Genomic DNA, 26,464 nt, shown 5'->3' on the forward strand with positions numbered 1-26,464 from the left:
CTAGAACTTTCACTTGTGCACGTGGTCAAACGATATTCAAGGTTCTGACACAAACTGCTGTTAGCACACTGTTGGGATACTAGACACAGAGTTCCACCCCCATCATTCTTTAGAGACCTTGTAACTAGCTGATCACACACTTTCAATGACACTGGTCAAAGAACAGTGAGGAAACTGGAAGTCATACAAATGATATGAATAGCAACCAGGAAGATACAGAACATTTCATTACTGGGTCAAACTGGATTAATATGTTGCTTTATTTAGGCTCTCTGTGAAACAGAAAACCACACAACCTTTAACTCATGGCTTGCATTATAATGGATTCCACTCTCCTCGGGGAGAGGCACCTGACTTCTTCCACCACAAACCTAGCCTGCTTCCAATATAGCAGCGGTGATAGGAGGTGAAAAACAAACAGTCCTTAATCAAAGCAACATCTAAATCCGGCTGCAAGACGAAACTTCAAGAACCAGGCTCGGGTCTACAAACCTCAAAATGTAGCAGGGCCAAGCATAGAGCCCAGCACATGTCTAGCTATAAATAAGTATTTATCAAAATGAAACCATATAGAGCCATTCCATTACTAAGCATTTCTCACCAACCCTATACAGGGTGTGACCATAGTAGGCTTGTTTTTGGAAATTACAAAAATATCCACACTCAACATGGAGCCTCCTTCAAAGTGACCCTGTGAAGGCTAGAAACTGATCCAAAAACCACCCTTCTCTAGCCCGCATGCAAGGCTTCTTGAGAAAAGTCCTTCAGAATTTGTCGGTGAATGATACACCAACTGTATCTTTAATAAAGAACTTCTTGCTTTATACATTTCTTGCCTTATAAACATACCTCTTTTTTAAAAAGCTAAGCTAAAATGACCTGATTACATGCTTTCCACATTGAATTTTGCTTTGAATGACTTAAACCTGTTACTTCAAATCGAATGGAGCACGCAAAGTGAAAGTTCCCTCCTACCAATATCATTCGTATGAATATACATACGCAATTCCAGAACTCCAGATGCAGTTTGGGCAATCTGACCTTGCTGGAGTAAGTTTAGAGCCTCCCACGTGGACAACCTCTGAGTGAGCATCAAACTGGGAAAATTCTTGGTGCTTGACAATCAACCCCAACAGTTTATTGTCATGTTTCATATGAGACACAAAAGAGAATTCTTTAGTCGTTTTCCATTCTAGCACCAGATCGCTTTAGTATAAAATTGGCTGAATTTCTTCATTTCTTTGAAACTAAGAGTAAGGAGACTCTATTTTTAATCTTTCTGGAAAGAATTTAAGGAACCTTGTTTTATAAAATGGATTCAACCTTTGCCTCTTGGCTTAGAATACATAAATTTAATGAAACTTCATCAGTAAGTGCTTTTAACAAAGAGTTAAATACTTACGCCATGATACCTGAGAGGTGAAACATTTCGGCTGTTATATAGGACAAATAACTGTACAGGAAGACAAAGAGTGGTTCAATCACCCGGATGTTATGCGTGAACCGAGTAGTAAATGCCGCTATAAATCCCAGGAAGATGCCAATCAACACCCCACCAATTCCCACAACAAAGAAGTTTGCAATTCCAGCAAACACGTCAATGGTCTCAATGGTTTTCATCTGGCAAAAAGACTTGAACAAGTTGTACAGGACCTGTGGGAGAAAGAGAGCGCATGGTCAAGACCCTTCCAACTTCCCCGTTTAACTGCAGCCACAGAAAAATCCACCTGGCCTTGCAACAAGGACATTCCTTCTATGTACCAAAGTTGCTGACCAGCGGCAATAACTATATTTCTCTATGTCATGTTTTAATATTGTGTTGAATAGCTTTGAACAGAAAGCCATGTAAAAGTGTATTGTCAGGAAAGAGATTTCTAAAAGTGAGGGAGAGGAGACTTCACAATTATGATGTGACTTGCTCCTAAAATGTTATTTTTTAAGATACCATCTAAAAGATAATTTTATGAGATGTGGTTGCCAGCCAAGAGGCTCTGCTTGTATTACCGATGCTGGACAAGTAGTACGTCACAGAGAAAGCTTGTCCGTGTTGCTGTGAGTTTAGTTACTTTGTGAGGCTCTCTGGTGAAGCCCTGCCCTGGAAGGGGCCCCACCCAGCAGTCCAGGTACCCCATCTAAAGGTATCTTCCTCCCAGGGCACTGAGGTCCTCCCTTCTCACCCCTCCTCCTCACCCCGCCCACACATGCACATCAGCTAGAGGAGACCCAAAGGAACTTTCTTGAAGTCAAGAGGCACCTGTGTCATGTGTGTGTGTGTGTGTGCGTGTGTGTGTGCGCACTGTAATTTCATATATATTTTATCCCTTTTCTAAAGTAATGAGCTTACCCAGTTACTCGGCTTCTGAAAAATCCAGTCTTTACATAGTCTCAGTTTAATTAAGCTTCAAAAATGCCAGGCACTTCATGTCTGCTAGGGAATATGCTTGCAAACATGTTTCTAAGGGTCACTGGGCCAAATGAAACAGGAAGTGATGGCTTACGCCCTGCCACACTTTTTACAAAGCCAGCAAGTAAAATACTCCAGCAGGTGCCCTGCTTCTTTTCATTGCGTTATTTACAGCCAGAATCTCCAGGGAAGCTGGCTGTCAGGACATTGGGATGAAGGCCTTTTACAGTACAGGCCGTACTATCCCCTTATTTGGTTTCTGAGAAGCTAAAATTGAACCCATTTGTCCATGGTCACACAAAATGTCACAGGCAATATGAGAATCTAGGTCTTCTGACCTTCCTGGTAAGTTTTTCAAACTTCAACCATGGGAGAGTGAGTCAAGTTCTGACCCAGCGAACCAGAGTGTGATCTGGAAAAAAGTCTATTCCACTCTTCACCTCACTTAAGGTCCTTTTTTAGTCTACCGTGTTACAGGTTTTGTGTAATTTTTCCCTCTTTTCCGCTGGATCATACACTCCTTGTGGTCAGGGTTCATTCCTTATTATAATTTGCTTCTTCCATGCTGCCTGGAGGGGGACAATAAATGTCTGCTGGTTTTGAAGAAAGCAGATTACTAAGAAATTAGGAGCTTTGCTCATTCACAGGTATGACACTCAAGAGCATTTGGTCTTGGACCACCAAGAAATGACTTGAGTAAGAAGAAAAAAAAAAGCAACTTATGCCCCCAAAGATTTGAATATGTTGAGAGTATCATCATTTGCTGAAAAAGAAACTGACTTCAAGCAGTGGCTGCTTCCTACTTTCAACCAGAGGCTTGCTGCATACAGGATTCCATCAGCATCAACATGCCACGGTTGCTTCCTGAGGCAGGTTCAGAGATGTGCTATATATACCCCATGTCTCCAAACAGCCAAGACTGAAGGGTGACGGTCACCTGCTTCCTGAGGAGAGAGGTAGGTTTCCTGGCCAGCCATCTCTGCATAGACAAGCTCCCCAGGCCACTTGGTCACTGTACTTCTATCCCCAGGCTCCATGACTTCTGCTCTCCTTGTCTCCCGCCTACACCAGCAAATCTCAGCTCTCCCTTGCTCAAATGCCCCATACAGCCAACACAAGACTCACTTCCTTTATTTTTTAAAAAAATTTGTTTAACGTTATTTAGTTTTGAGAGAGAGAGAGAGAGAGAGAGAGAGTGTGTGTGCAAGTGGAGGAGGGTCAGAGAGAAAGGGAGACGCAGAATCCAGGGCAGGCTCCAGGCTCCGAGCTGTCAGTACAGAGCCTGATGTGGGGCTTGAACTCAAGAAACATGGGATTGTGACCTGAGCCAAAGTGAGATGCTTAACCTACTGAGCCACCCAGGGGCCCCAAGACTCACTTCCTTTAAATACTGTTATTCTATTTGTCACTCTCAAGTTTAAAATCCTTGACTTCCTGGGGTGCCTGGGTGGCTCAGTCGGTTGAGCGTCCGACTTCAGCTCAGGTCACGATCTCGCGATCTCGCGGTCCGTGAGTTCGAGCCCCGCGTCGGGCTCTGGGCTGATGGCTCAGAGCCTGGAGCCTGCTTCCGATTCTGTGTCTCCCTCTCTCTCTGCTCCTCCCCCATTCATGCTCTGTCTCTCTCTCTATCTCAAAAATAAATAAACGTTAAAAAAAAAATTAAAAAAAAAAAATCCTTGACTTCCTGGGGTGCCTGGGTGGCTCAGTTGGTTAAGAGTCCAATTTCAGTTCAGGTCATGATGTCGCAATTTGTGACTTCGAGCCCCACGTCAGGCTCTGTGCTGACAGCTTGGGGCCCAGAGCTTACTTCGAATTCTGTGTCTCCCTCTCTCTGCCTGTCCCCCACTCACACTCTGTCTCTCTCTCTCTCAAAAAAAGAAAAATTTTAAAAAAAGTAGTAATAATCAAATCGAATCAAATCCTTGACTTCCTGACTTTGGGGAAGGCTCAATACACCTGACAACAATTTTTTTTCTTTTTTTACCACTTTCCAACACCCTTCAGTCTGGAAGGGGGTCTCATCACAGCTCCGCAAAACATACCATATTTATCCATTACTGCCCCTGGTTTCCTTCTTGTGGTTTCTCTTGGCAGAAACCTACCAAGTAAACCCAGGGCAATCTTTATCTATCTTCCATGGCCCAGCTGAAGCTGCTACTCCTCTCCAGAGCCTTCCTGTACGTCTACAGCCCCTGCAAATCACCTTATCCTCTGCCCTCCTACAACTAAGATGAGCTCCAAACCAGTTGGGCTTTGGTGATGCACCATCTTGCATTGTAGGTGTTGCCTCTTGGTGCCTACCTCATTTCCCCAGCAAAAGCAGAGAGTCCTTGCACACAGAACCCGAATCTCCTTCTCCTCCTCTCTCACATCTCCCCTCCCCACCCCATCGAGCACATTTATGAGGCCTCCAAAGGAGGTGCAGGCCCATGACCAGCATATAGTCACAGTTTTTCCAGAGGCATTTTCCTCCATTTCAATCCATCAAATCCATCCAAGGGACATTCTGGTTTCAATAGCTTTTTAGGTTTTGCAGAGAACAAAGCTGAGTCACAGGCACTGTACGTTCTGCACCCGGGCAGAAGCTCCAGTTGGATCAATCTACTGCCTCAGATACCAGGGCAATGTTACAGGGAAATGTCTTAGGTAGAGACGTTGCCTTGACAACCAGAAAGCTTTCCATAACCTCCCACCTGCTTTACACTGAACCTGATACCTAGTGATCAGCACAAGATAAAATTCTTTTAGTTACCACTGGCCATAACCCATAGTTAGTTCATTCCAGTTAAATACTTTAGTTGTATCACAGGGGAATCTATGTAGAAAAGTGCTTTTGGAGATTTTATTATATACTATATTTATATATATATATATGTTATACGTGTATGTAAAGTATATAAACATATATATAAATATGACGGCTATAATTATGTCGCTAGTTGGTCTGTGCAAAGCTGACCTCAATCTGACAACTGTACTTTTCGAAGACTGAAATACGGGTGTTGCCTGTATTTTGTAGTGGGCTAATCTGACAGCTGAGTACTTTCCAATCTTTCTACTTGATACTGGGGTTTTAAAAATTCTTACATAAGCACCCTGCTAGCTCAGCTGTTAGAGCAGGAGACTCCTAAAATACTTACATATAGAAGAATTAGAAATGATCTATTGTGACCTTTGATTTAAAATGTGCAATAATTCAGTGAAATCACAGAACACAAAGATGCAAATATGGATCCTTTACCAGAATAGCTCTGTTCTGGAAAAATAGTTTCCAGGTCACTTTTTTTTATGTGAAATGCAAGAAATAATCATTTTTGCATAAGGAATTTGAAATACAGTCTGTTACTCGCAAGAGCAACAATGAGTACCAAGTGGTTGCTGTTTACCTTCTAGCTTCCTGAAGTTAAATTCCAGGGCGCTGCACATAACGACTGGGCCATTAAAGCCCATCCCCAGCCTCGTTCCAAAGAACCAGCTATCCTTATCCAAGCCTTGTTATGGTTGATTAAGGAAATTCTTTAAGTGTTCTTGAAAAATGTATTAGGTTATTCAATGGGTGCATTAACACGGTCTAGAGGTGATATTGGAAATTACCATTTGAGCACAAGTCATTGGATTATGGACTACTAGGAATGGCAGGAATGATCTGGTAACTGACAGCCTGACCTGTCTTTGCCTAATAAGGAAAATGTTGACAGATTTTCCTAAAATATTTACCATAAGGGAAAGTACAAAGTTCCAAATGAAAAATCTCACCTTTGTTCCTTTGGCTGTCATTTCTCCAGCTGATTCCAATCTACTATAGCCTTAGACAGTGGCACAGTTGGACTGCAACATATGTTATCATCAATTTCTCTTTGAATGGGGACATTTTTAGGGTAGGTTTTCTCCCCTCATCTCTGCCACCTCAGTAGTGAACCTACCGTGATTTGGGGAAGGGATTAATTGCACTGACCTATAATTTCACTCATCAACCAGACTACCTTTTTAACACGAGTTCTCTCTGTTTAATCTTTACCCTTCTAGTTGCAACTCCTAGCGCTCATCATTTTCACTGTACACACCAGGATTCATACTTTTCATGCCTTTCCCTACCCTAAGAGTCCTTAAAACACTCCGGGAGATAAGACTAAATGTCAAAGAATCTTCCATAAAACATCTCCACTTCTATACTCTGAGGGTACCTCACTGGGAGGCAAAATGATCATTTTTACAACGTTGTTCTAATCATTCCTAACACCACATCAGTGCAGTCCACTATTCAGCCACTTCAGTGAAAATAATACCTGGTAGTTTATTCTTCGGCTTTAGGTAGGCAAAACCCTTGGGCATGCCCTGCTATCCTGTGGGTGTGGCTTTAAGGGTCCTCAGCTTGGAGCCCAGGGTATATAACCTGAGGAAGGCTCATTCATGGGAAACCATTATAGTCATCCTGACTTACAGGTGTTGGCTTTATAACAAGGGCTTTCACATCTAAAGAGCAGTCATGCCCTTTCTCTGTCCTTGCCCTCCTTCCTGTAGTGGAATGATGTCCTCAATTTGGCCCACTGCCCTCTCTGTCCATAAAATCACATTTGATGGCTTGGTGCCTCTTGACAGGAAGCACGGGATGTGCCTCTGGAAAGCCTGGGGCCTTTGCACACTTTGAATGGTGGTTTAGCCAGATTGTTTCCTCATATCTGATTCTTGACAAACTCAAAGAATGGACACTGAGTTGTCTGAATGACAGATTTTATAAGAGAAGAGAAAGCAGTGTAGTATCACTCTGAAACTGAGCTGACATTGCTATACTGCCCAAGAATGAGTACAGCAAGGTGTTATTATTTCTTTATAAAATTTTCTATATGCAAAAGAGATCCAAGAAATCCTCATTAAAATGTCCACAATCTATCTCAACAAGGGTAACGTGTACATATCAAACTAGAAGTTAGAATAAATCACAAAATGTCTTCATTGCTATGGCACCTTCCCAATTACAATTTATATTGGTAAGTTAATGACTGATCACTGTTAATGAACAATGGAATAAAGGAAGTGTATTTTGTTACTTGCGTGAGGCAACTTAGCTGCCTTAAAATACACATCTTAGCAGCCATTCTAAAGGATGGGATTTCCTGGGGCACCCCAGTGGCTCAGTCAGTTGAGAGTCTGACTCTTGATTTCAGCTCAGGTCATGATCTCATGTCTCGTGAGTTCAAGCCCCACATCGGGCTCTTTGCTGACAGTGCAGAGCCTGCTTGGGATTCTCTGTCTCCCTCTCTCCCTGCCCCTCCCCTACTCGCTCTCTATCTCTGTCTCTAAAATAAATAAACATTTTAAAAAATGGGATTCCCTTCTCAATAAATTACCTTCTACCTAATAATGTCCACATGGAGTTAGCGGATATCCTTAAAAATGATATTTTACTCAGTTCAGGGGTCTGAATATAGGCTAATGGCGAGTGATGTAGGTTTCTGTAGTGACTTTTAAATGAATCAGGAATAATATTTTAATGAAAGGACCTAATGAAGAGGGTGATATAAATTACGCAAGTTACTTCAAAGGATTTAATCCTTCTCTGCCTCAACTTTCTTCCCTATCAAAGGTAAAGAAATAATTACTGCATAGGTTGTCATAAAGACCCAAGCACAAAGCAGACATCCACAAAAGGGTAACAGCTACATTGACAACTGTCACCATCACCACTACAGATTGGTGGCTGACATAAAACGGCCTCACTGGTGCCCACTAACAGGTTTACCGATACAGGGACACCTGAGTGCCTTTTGCTGCCGAAGGGGCATTTTGTAGGCCTTTTGCTGGGTGGACAGAGACACTTCCCGGTCACTTCTCCGTGTTTTGCCTGGGCTCCGAAAGCAGGGCGGAGGTAAATTGTGCTACCATGAAGATCCCAACAGCCTCAGACTCTAATTATGGGGTAATTAGTGACAATAAAAAATAACTAGGATTTTCAGAACAAATACCCACTTGCAGGAAAGTGGGGAGGACCAGAAATAAGCTGGCTGAGTGATGTGTGATGAAAAGTTGGCCTAAAATCATGAAATGACAAATAAACCATGCCCAGATACAGAACGGTACACAGCAGGTATTATCGTTTCACTTCTATCGCGTGTATCGTATACTGGCAGCGTCGCATCTCACAAAGAATTCTGGGACTTGAAGTCCTTAAATTCTATTCAAAAACCATCACTTTTAAAAATGGCACATGAGGGGTGCCTGGGTGGCTCAGTGAGTTGAGCGTTCGACTCTTGGTTTTGGCTCAGGTCACGATCTCACGGTTTTTAAGTTTGAGCCCCACACTCAACTTAGTTAGTGTGGAGCCTGTTTGGGATTCTCTCTCCTCCTCTCTCTGCCCCTCCCCCACTTCCTCTCTCTCTTTGCCTCTCTCTCAAAATCAATAAACCTCAAAAAGTTTTTTTTGGAAAATGCCAAATGAGAAATCCTCAGAGATAGGGAGGTCACAATCACTCTTACGCTCCTCTGTTCCAAGCAGGGACCCGCAACACAGTTTGTACAACCCAGTGCAAAGTGAAAATGAGGGGCCCGCTGTATAAAAACAAATAAAAAAAGTCATTAATCAATAAAAATCTTTACAAGGTATTTCAAGACAGCAGGAACAGCATGAAACCAAGCGCGGGGCCTTCCTAAGCACAGGACCGTACAAGTGTGCAGGCAGGCTGCACCTTCGGGGTCTCACCTCAGCTGTCACTACCAGACACAGATAGACCAGCGTGTTGGAGCGACACAGCATGAACCTGTTACTCACCACTGTCACTGCATCATTCAGCAGGGACTCTCCAAAGACCAGGATGTAGAGCTGCTCGTTGACCTGGATGTTCTCGAAGACAGCGAGCACAGCCACGGGGTCCACCGCTGAGATTAAGCTGCCGAAGAGTAGATTCTGGAGCAGAGTGATGTCACTCAGGCCAAAGGCTTCAATTTGGCAGATACCAAACAAAGACACCCCAATGCCAATGGAATTCCAGAGGGTCCCTACCACAGCATACCAGAAAATGGTGCCAATGTTCTCAAAGAATGGGCGAGTGGGCATGAAATAGCCCGCATCAAGCACAATGGGTGGGAGAAGATACAAGAAAAACACATCGGTCTTCATGGCAGGGGGGGACTTTTCATCGACCCCAAAAATAATCCCTCCTAGCAGCAGGCCAACCATTATAAGGAGGCAGCTCTCAGGCACTATTGTGGGCAACTTGTGATACAGATGGAAGCCTGTGAAGGAAAAAATAAAGACAAGGCATTTGGGTTGTGCATAAATTAGGGAGAAGGTATACTGGTTTTCTCTGCCAGAACCAACAGGTTCTATTTCAAAACCTCCCAGGTCAGCATAATTGGCTACAGACTGGCTTTACAGATTATGATGTACAAAGTCAGATGATCTCCTTAAAACTATTCACAAAGTACATGGAGGCACAAATGCAACTTTACATTAGAAGTTGAATGAGATACATACATAATACACAGCACGGCTTTGTCTAAATTCCAATTAAGTTTTCTTAAACGAGATCACGCAATTTTACATTTGAAGCGATTTTGCGATTTCCAACACATTTTCAAATGTGACAGGTCATTTCAAAAAAACTTCAATGAGGCGCCTGGGTGGCTCAGTCGGTTGAGCGTCCGACTTCAGCTCAGGTCATGATCTCTCGGTCTATGAGTTTGAGCCCCGCGTCGGGCTCTGTGCTGACAACTCAGAGCCTGGAGCCTGCTTCAGATTCTGTGTCTCCCATTCTCTCTGCCCCTCCCCCACTCATGCACGCGCTTTCTCTCTCTCTCTCTCTCTCTCTCTCTCTCTCTCTCTCTCTCTCCCCCCCTCTGTCAAAAATAAGTAAAACATTAAAAAAAATTTTTTAATAAAAATAAAAAAATAAAACTTCAAGGAGGAGGTAGGGCAGTTATTTTCACCGTTTTAAATGTATTCATTTCCGTGGAAACCGAGGCTTACAGAGATACAGGGTCTTGCCACCGTGGCCACATCACATGGCAGCTTTTGGGTTACCACTGTGCCCTCTGGTACTGAGAAGAGCTTTAACTTACTTAATATTTTTAATGTCTGATTATCTCTTGGAATGCTAAGTATGTTTCATTTTTCAGAGGTCTGAAACAACCAAATCAACCCTCCAAAGGCACATCAGGTAGTTAAGACACGAGAGGTGTAAACACACCACGATCTCCAGTCTCAGAGAGTCTCCAATTGAGGCAAAGGAAGAGATATGTTTATGACCTCCTCTGATGTAAGACACTGTGTGATAAGGCCCCAAACAGCCACTAGGGGAGCAGCAGAGAAGGACATCATGGAGGAAGCAACATCAGGCAGGGCTTCCTTAAAGGACAGACTTTAAATACACAGAGGAAGCGTGAAGAGTCTCCCAGGAAGAGAAGAAATGGAGGGAAATACCCATCTCCTAATTCATGGTGGAGCCCAGTGTAGCTTTATTGCAAAGACTATGTCGGGGGGAGGCCTGCAAGCAGTAAAAGGAGAGGAATGTGAATTGTACCAGTATATGGGGTAACATGAGGAGCAAGTTCACACATGAAAGGGCAGCTCTTATTTACGAGGCAACAACGAGCCATCCTGAAGACATCTCACACACTGTAGAATTAACGCGGCACGTGGAAGTGATCTGTTATAGGAACGCAATACGGAAATGACAGAATGAGTCCTTAGAAGCTCTGAATCACAAAAATTTTAACAAGAAATCCCTTAGTACAAACCGTACTAAAGTCATAGCACGAAATAGCTTCTACATGACAGCAAAACACTAAATGAACAACTTGAAGAGATGTAAAGAACTAATTTCTAAATAATGAAGTAAACATCTTTACACTGGGATTCAAATCATTCCTCCAGCATTGATCATTTTATTATTCATATTCTAGCAGGCTCCAATAATTGGTGAATAAATGTATTCAACTGGTTCAGCCACTCTTTACCCATAACCTCTATCCTGCTGACCCCTCTGCTGAACAGAGAATTTTAAGAAAGTCCCCTGAAAACCGTATCTTTGTTTTTTTTAATTAAAAAAAAATTTTTTTTAACGTTTATTTATTTTTGAGAGAGACAGAGACGGAACATGAGTGGGGAGGGGCAGAGAGAGACACACACACAGAATCTGAAGCAGGCCCCAGGCTCTGAACTGTCAGCACAGAGCCCGACCGCAGGGCTTGAACCCACAAATCGTGAGACCATGACCTGAGCTGAAGTTGCACACTTAACCAACTGAACCACCCAGGCGCCCCTGAAAACCGTATCTTTGTAACCTCTCTTCACAATGACTCCTGCTTCTACATTCAACTTCCCCCTGTGTGATAAGGATGTGCCCACAATAGCCCTGCTGGCCCCCTTGATTCTAAGGGAAACCAGCTCCTTTCTGGAATGCAGGACAGGAAGATCCAACTTGAAGGCGCCGTGTGTGCTGTGAGCCTTAATGGCTGCTGTCTGACAATGGCCCGTGGCTTCACATCTAGTGCTCCCACTCTGCCTGCGGCTGTGGATAGGTCACAACCAGGCCCAGGCCTGTTTGGTTATCTGGCGACAAACGTACCTGCCACCTTAAGGACTGGAACAATCATGAGTTGATGGCTGCATGGAGTCACCACTGTGCCTATGATATCACACATGCCCCCCAATTTTGGCTTCCTCCCCGTCTTCTACATCAAAACACAAGAGAAAAAAGTTCTAAAGAAATGCACAGAAGGCCTACAATCCTCTACAGACGCAAGGCCTCTTCCTGGTGGTGGCTCCCTCTTCTTCTGGCCTCTTGCTTTCCTCTTCCTGCCACTCAATCCCAGAAAACCCAGTGTTTCCATGTGGAGTGTCGTCTCCTCTCACTGTATTGAAAGGAGGTCCTACTCCTAAGGATGGAGGTTGGGAAACAAGGCAGATGAAAGAAAGGAAGAAACAGAGGCTGCTTGTATGCATTTTGCAGGCCAACAGCTGCCATGCTCTGGCGCCATGATGGATCCTAACCAGGAACGGGGGGAGCAGAAAATGACCAAGCAGATGCCAGAGAAAGGCAGCAGAATACCATTAGATGAAAGGGCCACTGGGAGAGGGGGCTAAAAGAGATGGGGCTGGGGGATGAGGAGGGGGAAGTCTGGTAGCAGCAAACATCAGAAAAGAACAGCGAACATCAAGAACTGTTGTTTAAAAGGTCCTGCCTTTAGGGGCATCTGAGTAGCTCAGTCAGTTGAGCGTCCGACTTCAGCTCAGGTCGTGATCTCTCAGTTTGTGAGTGCCACGCATGGAGCTCGCTGCTATTAGCGTGGCTCCTCTGTCCCTCTCTCTCTACCCCTCCCCCTCCTGTGCTCATGCTCTCTTCCTCAAAAATAAACATTTAAAAATAAATAAATAAAAGTAAAAGAGCCTGTGTTTATATTTTTAAAACACTGTTTCCCTTTCTTTTACGAATGTTTTGGTCATTCCGAATTGGTCTGAGTGACCCTTGCTTGAAACTGGACAGTAGTCCCGAATCTGCCCAGTTGTTCCATAAGCAAGGGGGGATTAAATGAAGGGTGGCCATAAGACATCTTCGTTCTGTGCTTCTGGGTAAACACAAGCAGAGACACTGTATTTTCTAAGACACTCTCTGTGGGCACAGAAGGTTTTGGGTGTTAAGCGTCTATGGTTTATGAATGACAAGAGTCAAGACACCTATCACCAAAATAACTAATCAAAACAAAAGTCATCTTAAATTTCACCGTTCACAGAATAAAACAAATAAATCAACACTTGCCAATGTGAATTCATTTGTGGCTCTCCCCACCCTCAATTCTTTGGAGGGTACATGAATTTGAATGGACAGAATTTGCTCTGCAGAGTCATTATCTCATCAAATGCTATGGAGAAACAGATCAGTAATCAGGAAAACAAAAAAAAGGAAAACAAATGAACTTTCTGATGATTTTCACGAGGCTGAACGTGTGCTACTCCAAGTACAATCTACTGCTCAGTCTAGGGGTCAGCTAATTTTTTTCCACAAAGGGCCAGATAGCAAATATTTTCAGCTTGCAGGCCATATTTTACTCTGCCGTTGTGGTACAAAGGAAGCCAGAGATGATACCTAAGTGCAGGAGTATGTTCTAGGGAGGCTTTCTTTGTGGACATGTCCTACTAGTTTTTATGTCACGAAATGTCATTCTTCTTTTGATTTTGTTTAAAAATACAACAGCCTTTCTTGACCCACAGGCCATACAAAACCAGGGCAGGAGCCATGCTGGGCCCTTAGGCTGTGGTTTACCTGTCCCTGTTTTAGTTTGTTCTTTGTATTTCCTGCTAAGTTCTACTTAGTAATGTATGGGGCATTGTAATTGTGTCATTCACTTTTTATCACTAGCACATAAGAGTCTGTGAGGGTGGATGCTTTAAATTTTCAAAATTCACTTAGCAAGAAGGGGAACAGGATTAGGGTCTCATACAAAATGCATAGTTAAGACAATCCTCTCCTGGAGTGAATCTATTTTAATTTCTCTTTGCATACAAGTGTTGAAATTAACTGAGCTTTTTTTAAGAGCTTAAGATCTATGTAGAAAGAAGTACAATGCAATTAATTCACTGTATTTTCTCATTATGGTTATAAGCTATTTGTCAAATCCTGGGAAGAGAACACAGGAAGCTTCCAGATAGCAGGATCCACAGAAGAGCAACAATGTAAAAATCTAAATCCCAGAGAACCACCACCAACAAAAAACCATACAAAATAAGTTTCAAAAATTACATACAGTTCTTTTTTTTATTTATTTACTTTGAGAGAAAAAGTAAATAAATGTGAGCTGGGGAGGGGCAGAAAGAAAGAGAGAGAGAGAGAGAAAGAGAGAGAGAGAGAGAGAGAGAAAATCTGAAGCAGGCGCCAGGGCAGTGCCCGATGCAGGGCTCACATTCACCAACTGCGAGGTCATGACTTGAGCTGAAATTCAGAGTCAACGCTTAACTGACTGAGCCACCCAGGCACCCCCAAAATTACCCACAGTTCTAATTAGCAAGTGACACGGCCAGGAGGGAAAGAGGCAACTAGCATAGGTGAGCAGGGACAAAGCCTACAGGAGAGAAAGCCTACCCTCCAGGCCCAGACAAACAAAACTATCCAATTAATGTTCCATATTTTACGAGAGCTTAAAGAAAAAATAATGACATTTATTGGATCCACAAATATTTTCCAAGCTCGTGTTAAGTAGGGGACAGGTACCCTTGGAAACAAAGTCAGCATAGGCAGCCTGACTCCGAATTCGTGTCCCAGGGTCATCCTTCTTGAAGCAACTCTGGGAAACATTGGATTTAACATAAATAGTCTAAAATAAGCCATGCCTTCTTGGCTGGGGGATAAATAGGCAAATATAGAGTATATTAAACTTGTTTTTAATTATTAAGAGAAATAAGCAAGTTCATTCAAAGCTAAAAATGCTGGTTTTATGTATCCCAATTCACATAGCAAGCAAGCAAAGGCACAATTTCAAAACCAAAATGGCAGTAAGCACTAAACATTGAGAAACTGGAAATAATGCGAATCATTTTGATCTGATACAGCAACAAGCTGCTGTCACTGCCAGATTGATGCCAGTGGACAAAGACTGAGTGACAGATTTTAATTCTAAAAATAGAATTGGGGCGCCTGGGTGGCTCAGTTGTTTAAGCGTCCGACTTCAGCTCAGGTCATGATCTCGTGGTCTGTGAGTTCGAGCCCCGCATTGGGCTCTGGGCTGACCGCTCAGAGCCTGGAGCCTGCCTCAGATTCTGTGTCTCCCTCTCTCTCTGCCCCTCCCCTGCTCATGCTCTGTCTCTCTCTCTGTCAAAAATAAATAAACATTAAAAAAAAAACTATCTTAAAAATAGAATCAAACTGCATTCGTAAATAAAAACAAACAATAAAAGTATGGAAATAAACACATAAAATAAACAACGAAATTCAATAAATAAAACAGAATTAACTGATTTATGTCAGTAACTTATTGACACATGGATGCTGGGGCCAAAAGGTACATTTAATTTCTCCCCACCAAAAAATAGTGCAACTATGAATATATAGCCAACTCGTGTTGTATTGCACTTTGCTTTACTGTGCTTTGCAGATACTGCACTTCTTTTTTGTTCGTTTTGGTTTTTACAACTTGAAGTTTTGTGGCAGCTCTGTGTCCTTGAGCAAGTCGACTAGCACCATTTTTCCAAGAGCATCTGCTCACTTCATGTCACTGTATCACATTTTGGTAATTCTCCCAACATTTCAACCTTTACATTATTATTATATTCATTATGGTGATCTCTGATCAGTGATTACAACTTGCTGAAAGCTCAGATGATGGTCAGCTTTTTGCAGCAATAAAGTATTTTTTAATTAAGGTATGTACACTTTTTTTAGAACATTTAGTAGACTGCAGGATGGTGTAAACATAGCTTTTATAGATGCTGGGAAACCAAACAATCCATTTGACTTGCTTTATTGCAATATTTACTTTATTGCAGTGGTCAGGAGCTGAACCTGAAGTATCTCCATAGAGGTTTTAAAAATGCCCCACTTAGGAGGTCTGCAAAGGACTTATAATAATAAAATAATTGAAAACAAATAAAATATAAATGAAACATTAAAAATTTATTGGGATTATTCCAAAGCAGAACTTAGATGGTATTTAATTTTTCCAAATGACATGACCACTCGCAAAGAAAAGAAAAGAAAAGCACAATGAGTACAGTCAGTCCATGAAGAATTTCGAAAAGGAAGGAGGAGTTAAACCCTTAATCAGACTGTTGAGTCCCTTCCCTGCACGAGGCTGTGAGGGAACCAGTATCATGGATCATGAATGGGCTACCTTCAGTGAGCTTGGATTTGGCACAGAAGATAAGACACGAACATAAGTAATTATAACACAAGACAGAGAGTGATAAACGTGAAGAAAGAAGAGCTGTAGAAGTTCTAGAGACATAAGGAAGGGAAGAAAATCACAGAGGAGGAGACTCAGGAAGAAACTGGAGGAGGTGGTGTTAAGATAACTAGCTGTAGATATGTAGGTTTCAAGGGGAATGAAGCACAAAGAAGGCACGAGAAAGACTGGGTGCCATGAGGGAGGGGCAACACACCTGACCTAGATACAAAGCGCAAACAGCAAAGAAGAGATGAGCCAAACAAGGAATGGCCACACTACAGAAGGCCTGGAGAGCCGATCTTTGAAGATCTGCCTCTGTTCTCTGGGTCAGAGGGAGCTATTGAGGGTGTCTCAGAACCATCCTTGTCTTCCACGCATGGCGTGAACAGGGATGAGCCCCTCCTAAGAGACTAGAGACTGGAATTTAAAAATGAGGGATGAAAGCTGCCTAGAGTTTTACACCAGATGGATGTGATTAACCATCAGTGAAAATAAAGAAGACGATGATGCAAACCTGTGACTAAAAAGTTTAAGAAGAGCCCAAACTCCAAAGGGATGTATGCATAATCTTATAGAGGAAAAGTCTGAGAGGAGAGCCACTCAGCACAACCATGTAGTAATGTAAAAAGAACACATACATAACAGAACAAAACTATATTGCAACATTATATGTGACAGGGAAAAATCAGAAGCAATAAAAATTATCAATACCATCCGATCATATTTTTTTTTTTTTTAAAGTTTTTTATTTATTTTTGGGACAGAGAGAGACAGAGCATGAACGGGGGAGGGGCAGAGAGAGAGGGAGACACAGAATCGGAAACAGGCTCCAGGCTCCGAGCCATCAGCCCAGAGCCTGATGCGGGGCTCGAACTCACGGACCGCGAGATCATGACCTGGCTGAAGTCGGACGCTTAACCGACTGCGCCACCCAGGCGCCCCCCGATCATATTTTTCATTCAATATACATTTACCGGGACTCTACTATGTGCCGGGTACCATATGAGGCACTCGGACTGCAGCAGTGAAAGAAAAAAAGCCCCTGTGCTGGAAGGCTGCAGTTTAATGGAGGGAAACAGGAAATGAATACATCAGCCGGTAAATTCAGAGCGGCAAGTAGTGATGAGCACTACAAAGAAAGCCAGAGAAAGGTGAGGCATCCAAAGTGACAGGACAAGGTGGTATCTGGCATCAGTCTGGTCAAAGAGAGCCTCTCTGATGGGTGACATCTGAACAAAACCCTGCGTGAACTGAGTATGTGAAACATGGTGGAAGAACTTTCCAGAACAGAGAAGAACAAGGGCTCTGTGTTGAGGGCACCCTGAGCAAGAAAACCACCGTGGTTGGAACAGGGGAAGTCAGGAGAACAGGGTAGGAAATGACATGGAGAGCAGCAAAATAATAGAACACTCAGAGCCTGTGGCCATGGGAAAGGCTTTGGATATTTTATTAGTGCAATGGGAGCCACTGGGAGCATCTGAGCAGAGGAATGTCATGATCAGATTCACAGTTTTATAGGGTCATTATGACCGCTGTTGAAGAATGGAAGCAAGAACACCAGTCTCTCAGGAATTCAGGAAGGAGATGATGGTTTCCATTAAAGTGGTGGTGTGTATAAGAGGAGGCCAAATGCTGAACATATTTTGATAAGTGCTCCAAGAGGGCATGTTGCTGGCCTGGAGGAGGGATGTGACTGTCATATTGTGATATGAGACAAATATATATATTTGGTCTTCATCCCAAGCTCCTGGCCAGAGCTCCTAAAACCTTTGTAATTTTCCAAGTGATAATGGTGCTAGGGGCATCTTTTGTTCTAATATTTGATCTTTGACCCCACTCCTTGACACAGAGCTCTTAAATTCCTTGGAATTTCCTAGGTGATAGGAGTGTCTTTGGTTCTAATAAGGCAACTCAAGGTGGGCTCCTGGATAACTTCAAGATAAGGTCAGGTCACCAGGAAGACCAAGCCATGAGTAGAAACTTGTAACTTTCAGCTCTCCTTCCTCATCCTCTGGAGAAGGAAAATGGCTGGAGACAGAGTTAATAGTCCATCCTGCCTATGTGATAAAGGCTCCATAAAAATCCCTCAACTGTGGTATTCAGAGAGCTTCCAGACTGATGAACAAGTCTACCTGGCAGGAGAGTTGTACACTGCAACTCCACAGGGACAGAAGCTCCTGCACTGGGGGATCCTTCCAGATCTTGCTTTATATCACTTTATCTGGCTATTCATCTGTATCCTTTATCATATCCTTTCTTATGTAATACACCAGTAAGCATAACTGTTTCCTTGAGTTCTGTGAGCGGATCTAGCAAATGACTGAACTCACGGAGGGAATCATGAGAACCTCGATTTATAGCTGGTCAGTAAGAAGCACAGGCACTCACAACTGCCATGAACAGTCTTATGACGCTGAGCCTTTAACAAGTGGGCTCTGACACAAACTCCAGGTAGATAATGTCAGAAGTGAATTGAACTGTAGTACACCCAGTTAGTGTCCTCAGAGAATTGGAGCATTGCTTGGTGTGGAAAACCCACACATCTGGGTATTCCGTAAGTCTAGATGTTTTTCTCTTAGTGAGACTGATGAATCAAAGATGAATCTGAGCATTTTGGAAAATTCCATATAGGTTAAATAGTTTAGCATTAGAAAAAAAGAAGAATCTATAAAACACACAATAAAATTCTATGCTGCAATTATCTCTCTTAAAAAGCAGTGACATATTGTAATCAATGACCCCAAAGTAGAGGATATTAAGCTAGAACTTAATATCCTTTTAAATTCACCTTTTAGCTCTGTGCTGGCAGTGCAGGGCCTGCTTGGGATTCTTTCTCTCACCCTCTCTCTCTGCCCCTTCCCCACTCATGCTCAGGTGCTCTCTCTCTCTCTCCTTCCCTCCCTCTCTTTCTCTCTTAAAATAAATGGGTAAACTTTAAATAAATAGACAAATTCAACTTTTAAAGACTGTGAAAAAAGTAAGAAAATAAAGATTAAGGAAAAAGAACTAACTTCGGCCTCTGGAAAGATGGCGTATGAACGTTTCTTTATTCTTCCAACTAAGTAAAAAACCCTAAAATCCCTAGACATTATATACAAAACAAGCATAAGGATATTCTGAAAAGTGGACAGAAGAAGGAAAACCAGCTAGGGACCTTGAGATCTGAAGAACAACATGGCTGAGAGTTTTTTGGGTTTTCTTTTTGCCTCTCATATCCCAGACCTGAAGAAGCCACTAGCCTGGAAATGCCAACAATCACAGACGACAAAAGTCCCAGCAAAAGTCTGCCCTATCTATACTACGGACCAGGAAAGAAGCAGTATAGCAAAACAGAAAACTTTTAGATCGTAGCTGCTCTACTCCTGCCAACATGTCAAAAGAAACTGTGGCCCCAGTCTTGGCAAAGTCTGAGTGGGGAGCCTAGATTATGTGCCTACTAGACTGTAAGGAAAACCCCAGCCTCCCTATTGAGATGGTGTCAGAAAAGAAAAAGGAGGGAGGTAGGACTTTCTTCATCATGGAATGGTAACTCTCTTCCATGATGCCATTAAAGGCTATGTGGAGAGCCTGGACCTCTGCCATCTGCAGTAATGAGGCACCCCAGACCCTCTCCACTGAGGTGGGTCAAAGAAGACCTAGTGGAGTCAAGACTAGGTCACTTCCATCCAACCGAAATGAAGCCACCGCACCCCTGTGGTGTAAGTGGAGGCCACCAGAGGAACAGCAAGGAGGTACTCCTAATCCCTCCCAGCCAAGGAAGGATCAGGGGAGCACTAGTAAGGATCCGGAACCGCCAGCCCCATACAGTAATGAGAAGCATCCTCCCCAGGTAATCAAAGCAAGCAAAGCGGAGACCTGAAAGTCCATCCCCACCTGTCAGTAACGATATAGTGCCTTTCTCTCCCACCACCAAACTGCTCATCGTAAGAAGTCATCTAAAACAGAAGGTATAAATAAGATCCAGAGTCTCATAACTAATACGCCAAATGTTCATGTTGCAGCAGAAAGCCACTCATTATACCAGGAATCAAGAAGATGTCAAACCGAATGATAAAGAAAAAAAAATTAACAGATACCACTATCCTGATGACTGAGATGTCAGATTTATTTGACAAAAATGTGAATACCGCCATGATAAACATGTTTCATAAGCAATTACAAACACACTTGAAACAAATGAAAAAAATATAGGCAGTCTGCACAAAGAAATAGAAGATATGAAGGACAACCTTCCATAAATTTTAGAACTGAAAAACATAATTGAAATAAAAAAATTCAGTTGTGTAGGCTCAATAGCAGAAAGCAGTAGACAGGAAGGAATTAGTCAACTTTAAGATAGCATGACAGAAATTACTCAATCTGAGTAATTGGGGGAGGCTTAGGGACCTGTGGATCTATAGCAAAAGATCTAACATTCCCATCATCCGAGTCCCAGGAAGGGAAGAGAGAGAGAGAAGGGCTACAAAAGCATTCAAAGAAATAAGGGCTAAAATCTCCCCAAAGTTGGCAAAAGACATAAACCTACAGAATCAAGATGAGTAAGCCCCAATTGTGACCAGCCCAAAGAAGCCTACAGCATGACACCCGATAGTCAAACTTCTGGAAAAAAATTATGATAACAGCCAAAGAGAAAGGACACCTTCTCTATAGGAGGGAAAAGAGAATGACATCAGATTTCTTGTCAGAAACAATGGAGACTATAAGGAAGTAACAAGACATCATTCGTGTACAGAAAAAAAGAACTGCCAACCCAGAATTGTGTATCCAGTGAAAATATCCTTTAGGAATAAAGGGAAAATCAAGACCTTGTCAGCTGAACAAAAACTAAGTAAATTCGTTGCAAGTAGACCTGTCTTGGCTAAAGGAATTCTCAAAAAGAAAACAATGTAACCTTAATATGTGTGTGTGTGTGTGTGTGTGTGTGTGTTTACATACATACATACATATATTTTAATGTTTGTTTTTTAGAGAGAGAGAGAGAGAGACAGAGTACAAGTGAGGGAGGGGCAGAGAGTGAGGGAGACAGAAGACAGAATCTGAAGCAGCCTGCAGGCTCTGAGCTGTCAGCACAGAGCCCGACGTAGGGCTTGAACTCTTGAACTGTGAGATCATGACATAAGCCCAAGTCACATGCTTAACCAACTGAGCAACCCAGGTGCCCCAAAAATGGAATCTTAGAACATCTGAAGCATAAAAGGAAAACAGATAGAATAAAAAATATGGACAAATTCTATGCATTTGCCTTCTCCTCTTTAATTTTCTAAATTAAGTTTGACCACTGAAACCAAAATTACAACACCGTTTGATGTGGTTCTCAATGTATATAGAGGTAATGTTTAAGCCAACTATATGACAAGTTGGAGAGAGTAAAAAGATGTAATGGAAGATAAGGTTTCTACATTCATTCAGACTGGTAAATGACTACACCATTAAACTTCTATTTAGTCACATATATAACATAATACCTAGAGGAACCACTAAAGAGGCTATACAAAGAGGTAATCCCAAAAACACTATAGATAAATAAAAAATGGAGTTTTAAAAAAAATGTTCAAATAACCCACAGGAGGGCAGGAAAAGAAAACAGAGAAATGAAAAAGAGAACAAAAAATCAAAGTCACAGACTTAAACACAAACATATTAATAATCACATAAAATGTAAATGGCCCAAACACATCAATTAAAGGCAGCTGTTAATAGACTAGGTTAAAAATATGACCCAACTATTTGCTGTCCTCAAAAAGCTCACTTCAAATACAGGGATATAGGCTGGGTTAAAAATAAAATAATAGAAAGTTATACCATTAAACATTAACCAAAAGAAAGTGGGAGTGGCTATATTAATACCCAGTAATGTAAGCTTCAGTGGAAAGAAAATTATGAGACAGGAAAGACCATTATATAATGATAAAAGGGTCAATTCACCAAGATATGGCAAGCCTAAATGCATATATGTCAAACAACAGAACTACAACATATGTGAAACAAAAAGTGATAGCATTAAAAGAAGAAACAGATAAATACACAATTATAGTTAAAGATCTTGATACCCCTCCCTCCCTCAATAATTGATAGAATAACTAGACCATCAACCAATAGGATCTAATTCTACAGTGGACTCCAGCCAACTACAACAGAATACACATTCAAGAATCCACAGAAACGCATCGAGAGACATATCCTGGGCCATGAAAACATGCCTCAATACACTTAAAAGAATGGAAATCATACAGAATACTTTGTCTCATCACAAAGGAGTCACACTAGAAATCAGTAACATATAAAAAAACAGGAAAATCTCAATTTGGAAATTCAATACTCTTCTAAATAATCTGTGGGTCTTCACAGACACCAGGGTGGCTCTCCTCAAAAAGACAGGTAATCACAAATGTTCATGAGCATATGGAAAAATAGAAGCCCTCATATACTGCTGCCAGGAATGTAAATCATACAGCCACACCAGAAAACAGCCTGGCAGTGCCTCGAAACGTTAAACACAGACGTCCTGGGCCTAGAAATTTCATTCTCAGGTACATACCCTAAAGAAATGGAAACCTGTCCACATAAAAACTTATACAGGAATGTTCACAGCAGCATTATTCATAATAGCCAAAAGGTGAAAACAACCCAAATGTCCATCAACTGATGCCTGTGATAAGCAAAATGTGGCAAAAAAAAGGGGGGGGGGAGGGTATTATTTGGCCATAAAATGGTACATGCTACAACGTAGATAAACCTTGAAAACATGCGCCAATTGAAAGAAACTCATCACAAAACCACATATGGTATGACTCCAGTTATATCATACATCCAGAAGAGGCAAATCTACACAGACAGAATGTAGATTCGGGATTTCCTTACGGTGGGGCAGGATGGGGAAATCACACAGACATAGCTAAAGCATATGGGATTTCTTTTAGAGATAATGAAAATATTCTAAATTTGACTAGAGTGATGGTTGCACAACTGTGAATATACTGAAGGCCATCAAGTTGTATACTCCAAATGGATTCAATACATACAATATAAATTATACCTCAATAACACTATTACAAAAGAAATCGATGGGTCAAAAAGGAAGTCTCAAGGGAAATCAAAAAAGTGCTCTGAACTGAAAGGAAATGAAAATACAAAATATCAAAAGCTAAAGTTTTGCTGAGGAAAAAATTTATACCACCAAATGCATTCATTAGAAAGTAAGAAAAGTCTCAAATTAATAATCTAACCTTTTGCTTTACTATTTGCAGGTGACATACTACTATATATGGAAAACCCTAAAGATTCCACCAAAAAAAAAAAAAAAACTACTAGAACTGATAAATGAATGCAGTCACAGGATACAAAATTAACATAGAGAAATTGGTTTCATTTCTATACATTAAAAATGAGGTAGCAGAAAGAGAAATTAAGGAAAACAATCCCATTTACAAATGCATCAAAAAGAAGAAAATATCTAGGAATAAACTTAACCAAAGCAGTGAAAGATCTGTACAAAAACTACAAAGCACGGATGAAAGAAACTGAAGATGACACAAATAAATGGAGAAACATTCCAAGTTCATGGTTTGGAAGAACAAATATTGTTAAAATGTCCGTAGTACTTAAAGCAATCTACAGATTGAATGGGATTCCTATCAAAATGCTAACAACATGTTTCACGAACTAGAACAAATAATCCAAAAATTTGAACGGAACCACAAAAAACTCCTCAGAGCCAAAGCAATCTTGAAACAGAACAACGAAGCTGAAAGCATCACAACCCCAGAATTTGAGACACGCTACAAAACCGTAGTCATCAAAACAGTACAGAACCAGAACAAAAGTAAACACACAGATCAATGGAACAGAATAGACAGCCCAGAAATAAACCCAGGCTTTTACAGTCAATTAATCTATGACAAAGGAGACAAGACTATGCAATGGGAAGAAGAGTCTCTTCAACAAATGGTATTGAGAAAACTGAACAGCTACATGCAGAAGAATGAAATTGGATTGCTGTCTTACACCATGCACAAAAATAAACGCAGAATGAATTAAAGACCTAAATGTGAGACCCAAAGCCATAAATTCCCGGGAGAGAACATAGGCAGTAATTTCTCTGACATCGGCCATAGAAACACTTTTCTATATATGTATCCTCTGACAAGGGAAATACAAAAGTAAAATTAAACTATTAGGACTACACTAAAATAAAAAGCTTTTGCAGTGAAGGAAACCATCAACAAAACTAAAAGGCAACCTACTGAATGGGATAAGATATTAGCTAATGATGTATCTGATAAAGGGTTGATATCCAAAATATATAAGGAACCCATACAACTCAATAACCAAAAAACAAATAATACAATTTAAAAATGGGCAGAGAACATGAGTAGTCATTTTTCCAAAAAAGACACACAGATGGCCAACAGGCACATGGAAAGATGTTCAACATCACTAATTATCGGGAAAATGCACATTACAACCAGAAGGAGATACCACTTTACACCTGTCAGAATGGCAAAAATAAAAAAAACACAATAAATAACAAGTGTTGACGAGGATGTGGAGAAAAAGGAGCACTCATGCACTGTTGGTGGGAATGCAAACTTGTGCAGCCACTCTCAAAAACAGTATGGAAGTTCCTCAAAAAATTAAAAATAGATTTACCGTATGATCCAGTAATTCCACTGCTGGATATTTATCTAAAGAAAAAGAAAACACCAACTCAAAAAGATATATGTACCCTACGTTTATTGTACCATTATTTATAATAGCCAAGATATGGAAGCACATGCACTCATGCACACACTGGAATATTACTCAGCCATAAAAAAGAATGAACTGTTGTCATTTGCAGCAACATGGATGGATCAAGAGGGTATAATGCTAAGTGAAATAAATCAGAGAAAGACAAATACCATATGATTTTGTTCCTGGGTGGAATTTAAGAAACAAAAGAAATGAGCAAAGAAAAAAGAGACAAACAAACAAACAAAGACTCTTAAATATAGAGAACAAACTGGTGGTTACCAGAAGGGAAGTGGCAGGAGGGAGGGGAGGTGGTAAAATAGGTAAAGGGGATTAAGCGTACACTCATCATCAGATACCTGGGTGGTTCCATCATTAAGCATCTGACTTCAGCTCAAGTCATAGTCTCACAGTTGTTGAGTTCGAGCCCCATATTGGGTGAGCTTGTGCCCCACTTCGGGTAAGCTCCAGCCCCACTTCAGGTGAGCATGAGCCCGCTTTGGATAAAAAAAAAACACGAGCCCCGGGTGAGCCCCACTTCTCTCTCTCTCTGCCCCTCGCTCACTTGACCCCTCTCTTAAAAAAAAAAAAAAAAAAAAAAGGTGTATACTCATCATGATAAGCACTGAGTCACTGAGTCATGTACAGAATTGTTGAATCATTACATTGCACACCTGAAACTAATATAACACTATGTGTTAATTATACTTGAATAAAAAGGAAATTTTAAAAATCAAAACAACTAAATACAGCCAACAAGTCTCTCCCAAATAGAGGCAATTGTTTAAACTAGAGCCAATCAAGTAATTTTCTTCCTTTACTTCCAGTTCTTCTCTATGAAAGCCTTGCCCCTGGTTCCTGCCAGTTGAGTACTCCTAATGACTTCTGGTTTGTCACCACCCAATTTGAATAGATTTTTTCTCAAATAAACCCTTAAAATTAAAAATAACAATAATAATAAAAGCAAAATAAACCCAAAATAAACAGAAGGAAGGAAATTATAAAGAGCAGAAGTCAGTGAAATCAAACACAGAAAAATAGGGGAAAAAATAGTGAAATAAAAAGCTGAATCTTGGGTCACCTGGGTGGCTCAGTCAGTTAAGCATCTGACTCTTGATTCTGGCTCAGGTCATGATTCCACAGTTTGGGAGACTGAGCCCCGCATTGGACTCTGCGCTGACAGCACGGATCCTGCTTGGGATTGTCTCTCTCCTCTCTCTCTGTCCCTCTCCTCACTTGCACACGCTCTCTCTCTCAAAATAAATAAATAAACATTTAAATGCTTGTTTAAAAAAAAAAGGGTGAATCTTCAAAAAGGTCAATAAAATTGGCAAATCTTTAGCAAGACTGGTATTAGTGTTTACCAATAATTTGGGAATAAAAAAAGGGTATCCACTACAGACCCTGCCATCATAAAAAGGATGATGTGGGAATACTATGAACAGATTTACATACACA

The 26,464-nt window shown here is 41.4% G+C and overlaps 1 protein-coding gene across 1 annotated transcript in view; it reads right to left on the reverse strand.

Annotated features, from left to right (window-relative positions):
• SLC9A2 (solute carrier family 9 member A2) overlaps positions 1–26,464 on the reverse strand; it is a 98,968-nt gene that overhangs the window by 50,281 nt on the left and 22,223 nt on the right. The window contains exons 2-3 of the mRNA XM_042931877.1: positions 9,171–9,634; positions 1,403–1,653 (exon numbers count right to left, since the gene is read on the reverse strand). Of these exons, the coding sequence (XP_042787811.1) occupies positions 1,403–1,653; positions 9,171–9,634 (715 nt within the window). The remainder of the gene's footprint in view (positions 1–1,402; positions 1,654–9,170; positions 9,635–26,464) is intronic.

The sequence above is a fragment of the Panthera leo genome, chromosome A3 (assembly GCF_018350215.1).
Source record: "Panthera leo isolate Ple1 chromosome A3, P.leo_Ple1_pat1.1, whole genome shotgun sequence".
In the NCBI taxonomy this organism is placed as follows: domain Eukaryota; kingdom Metazoa; phylum Chordata; class Mammalia; order Carnivora; family Felidae; genus Panthera; species Panthera leo.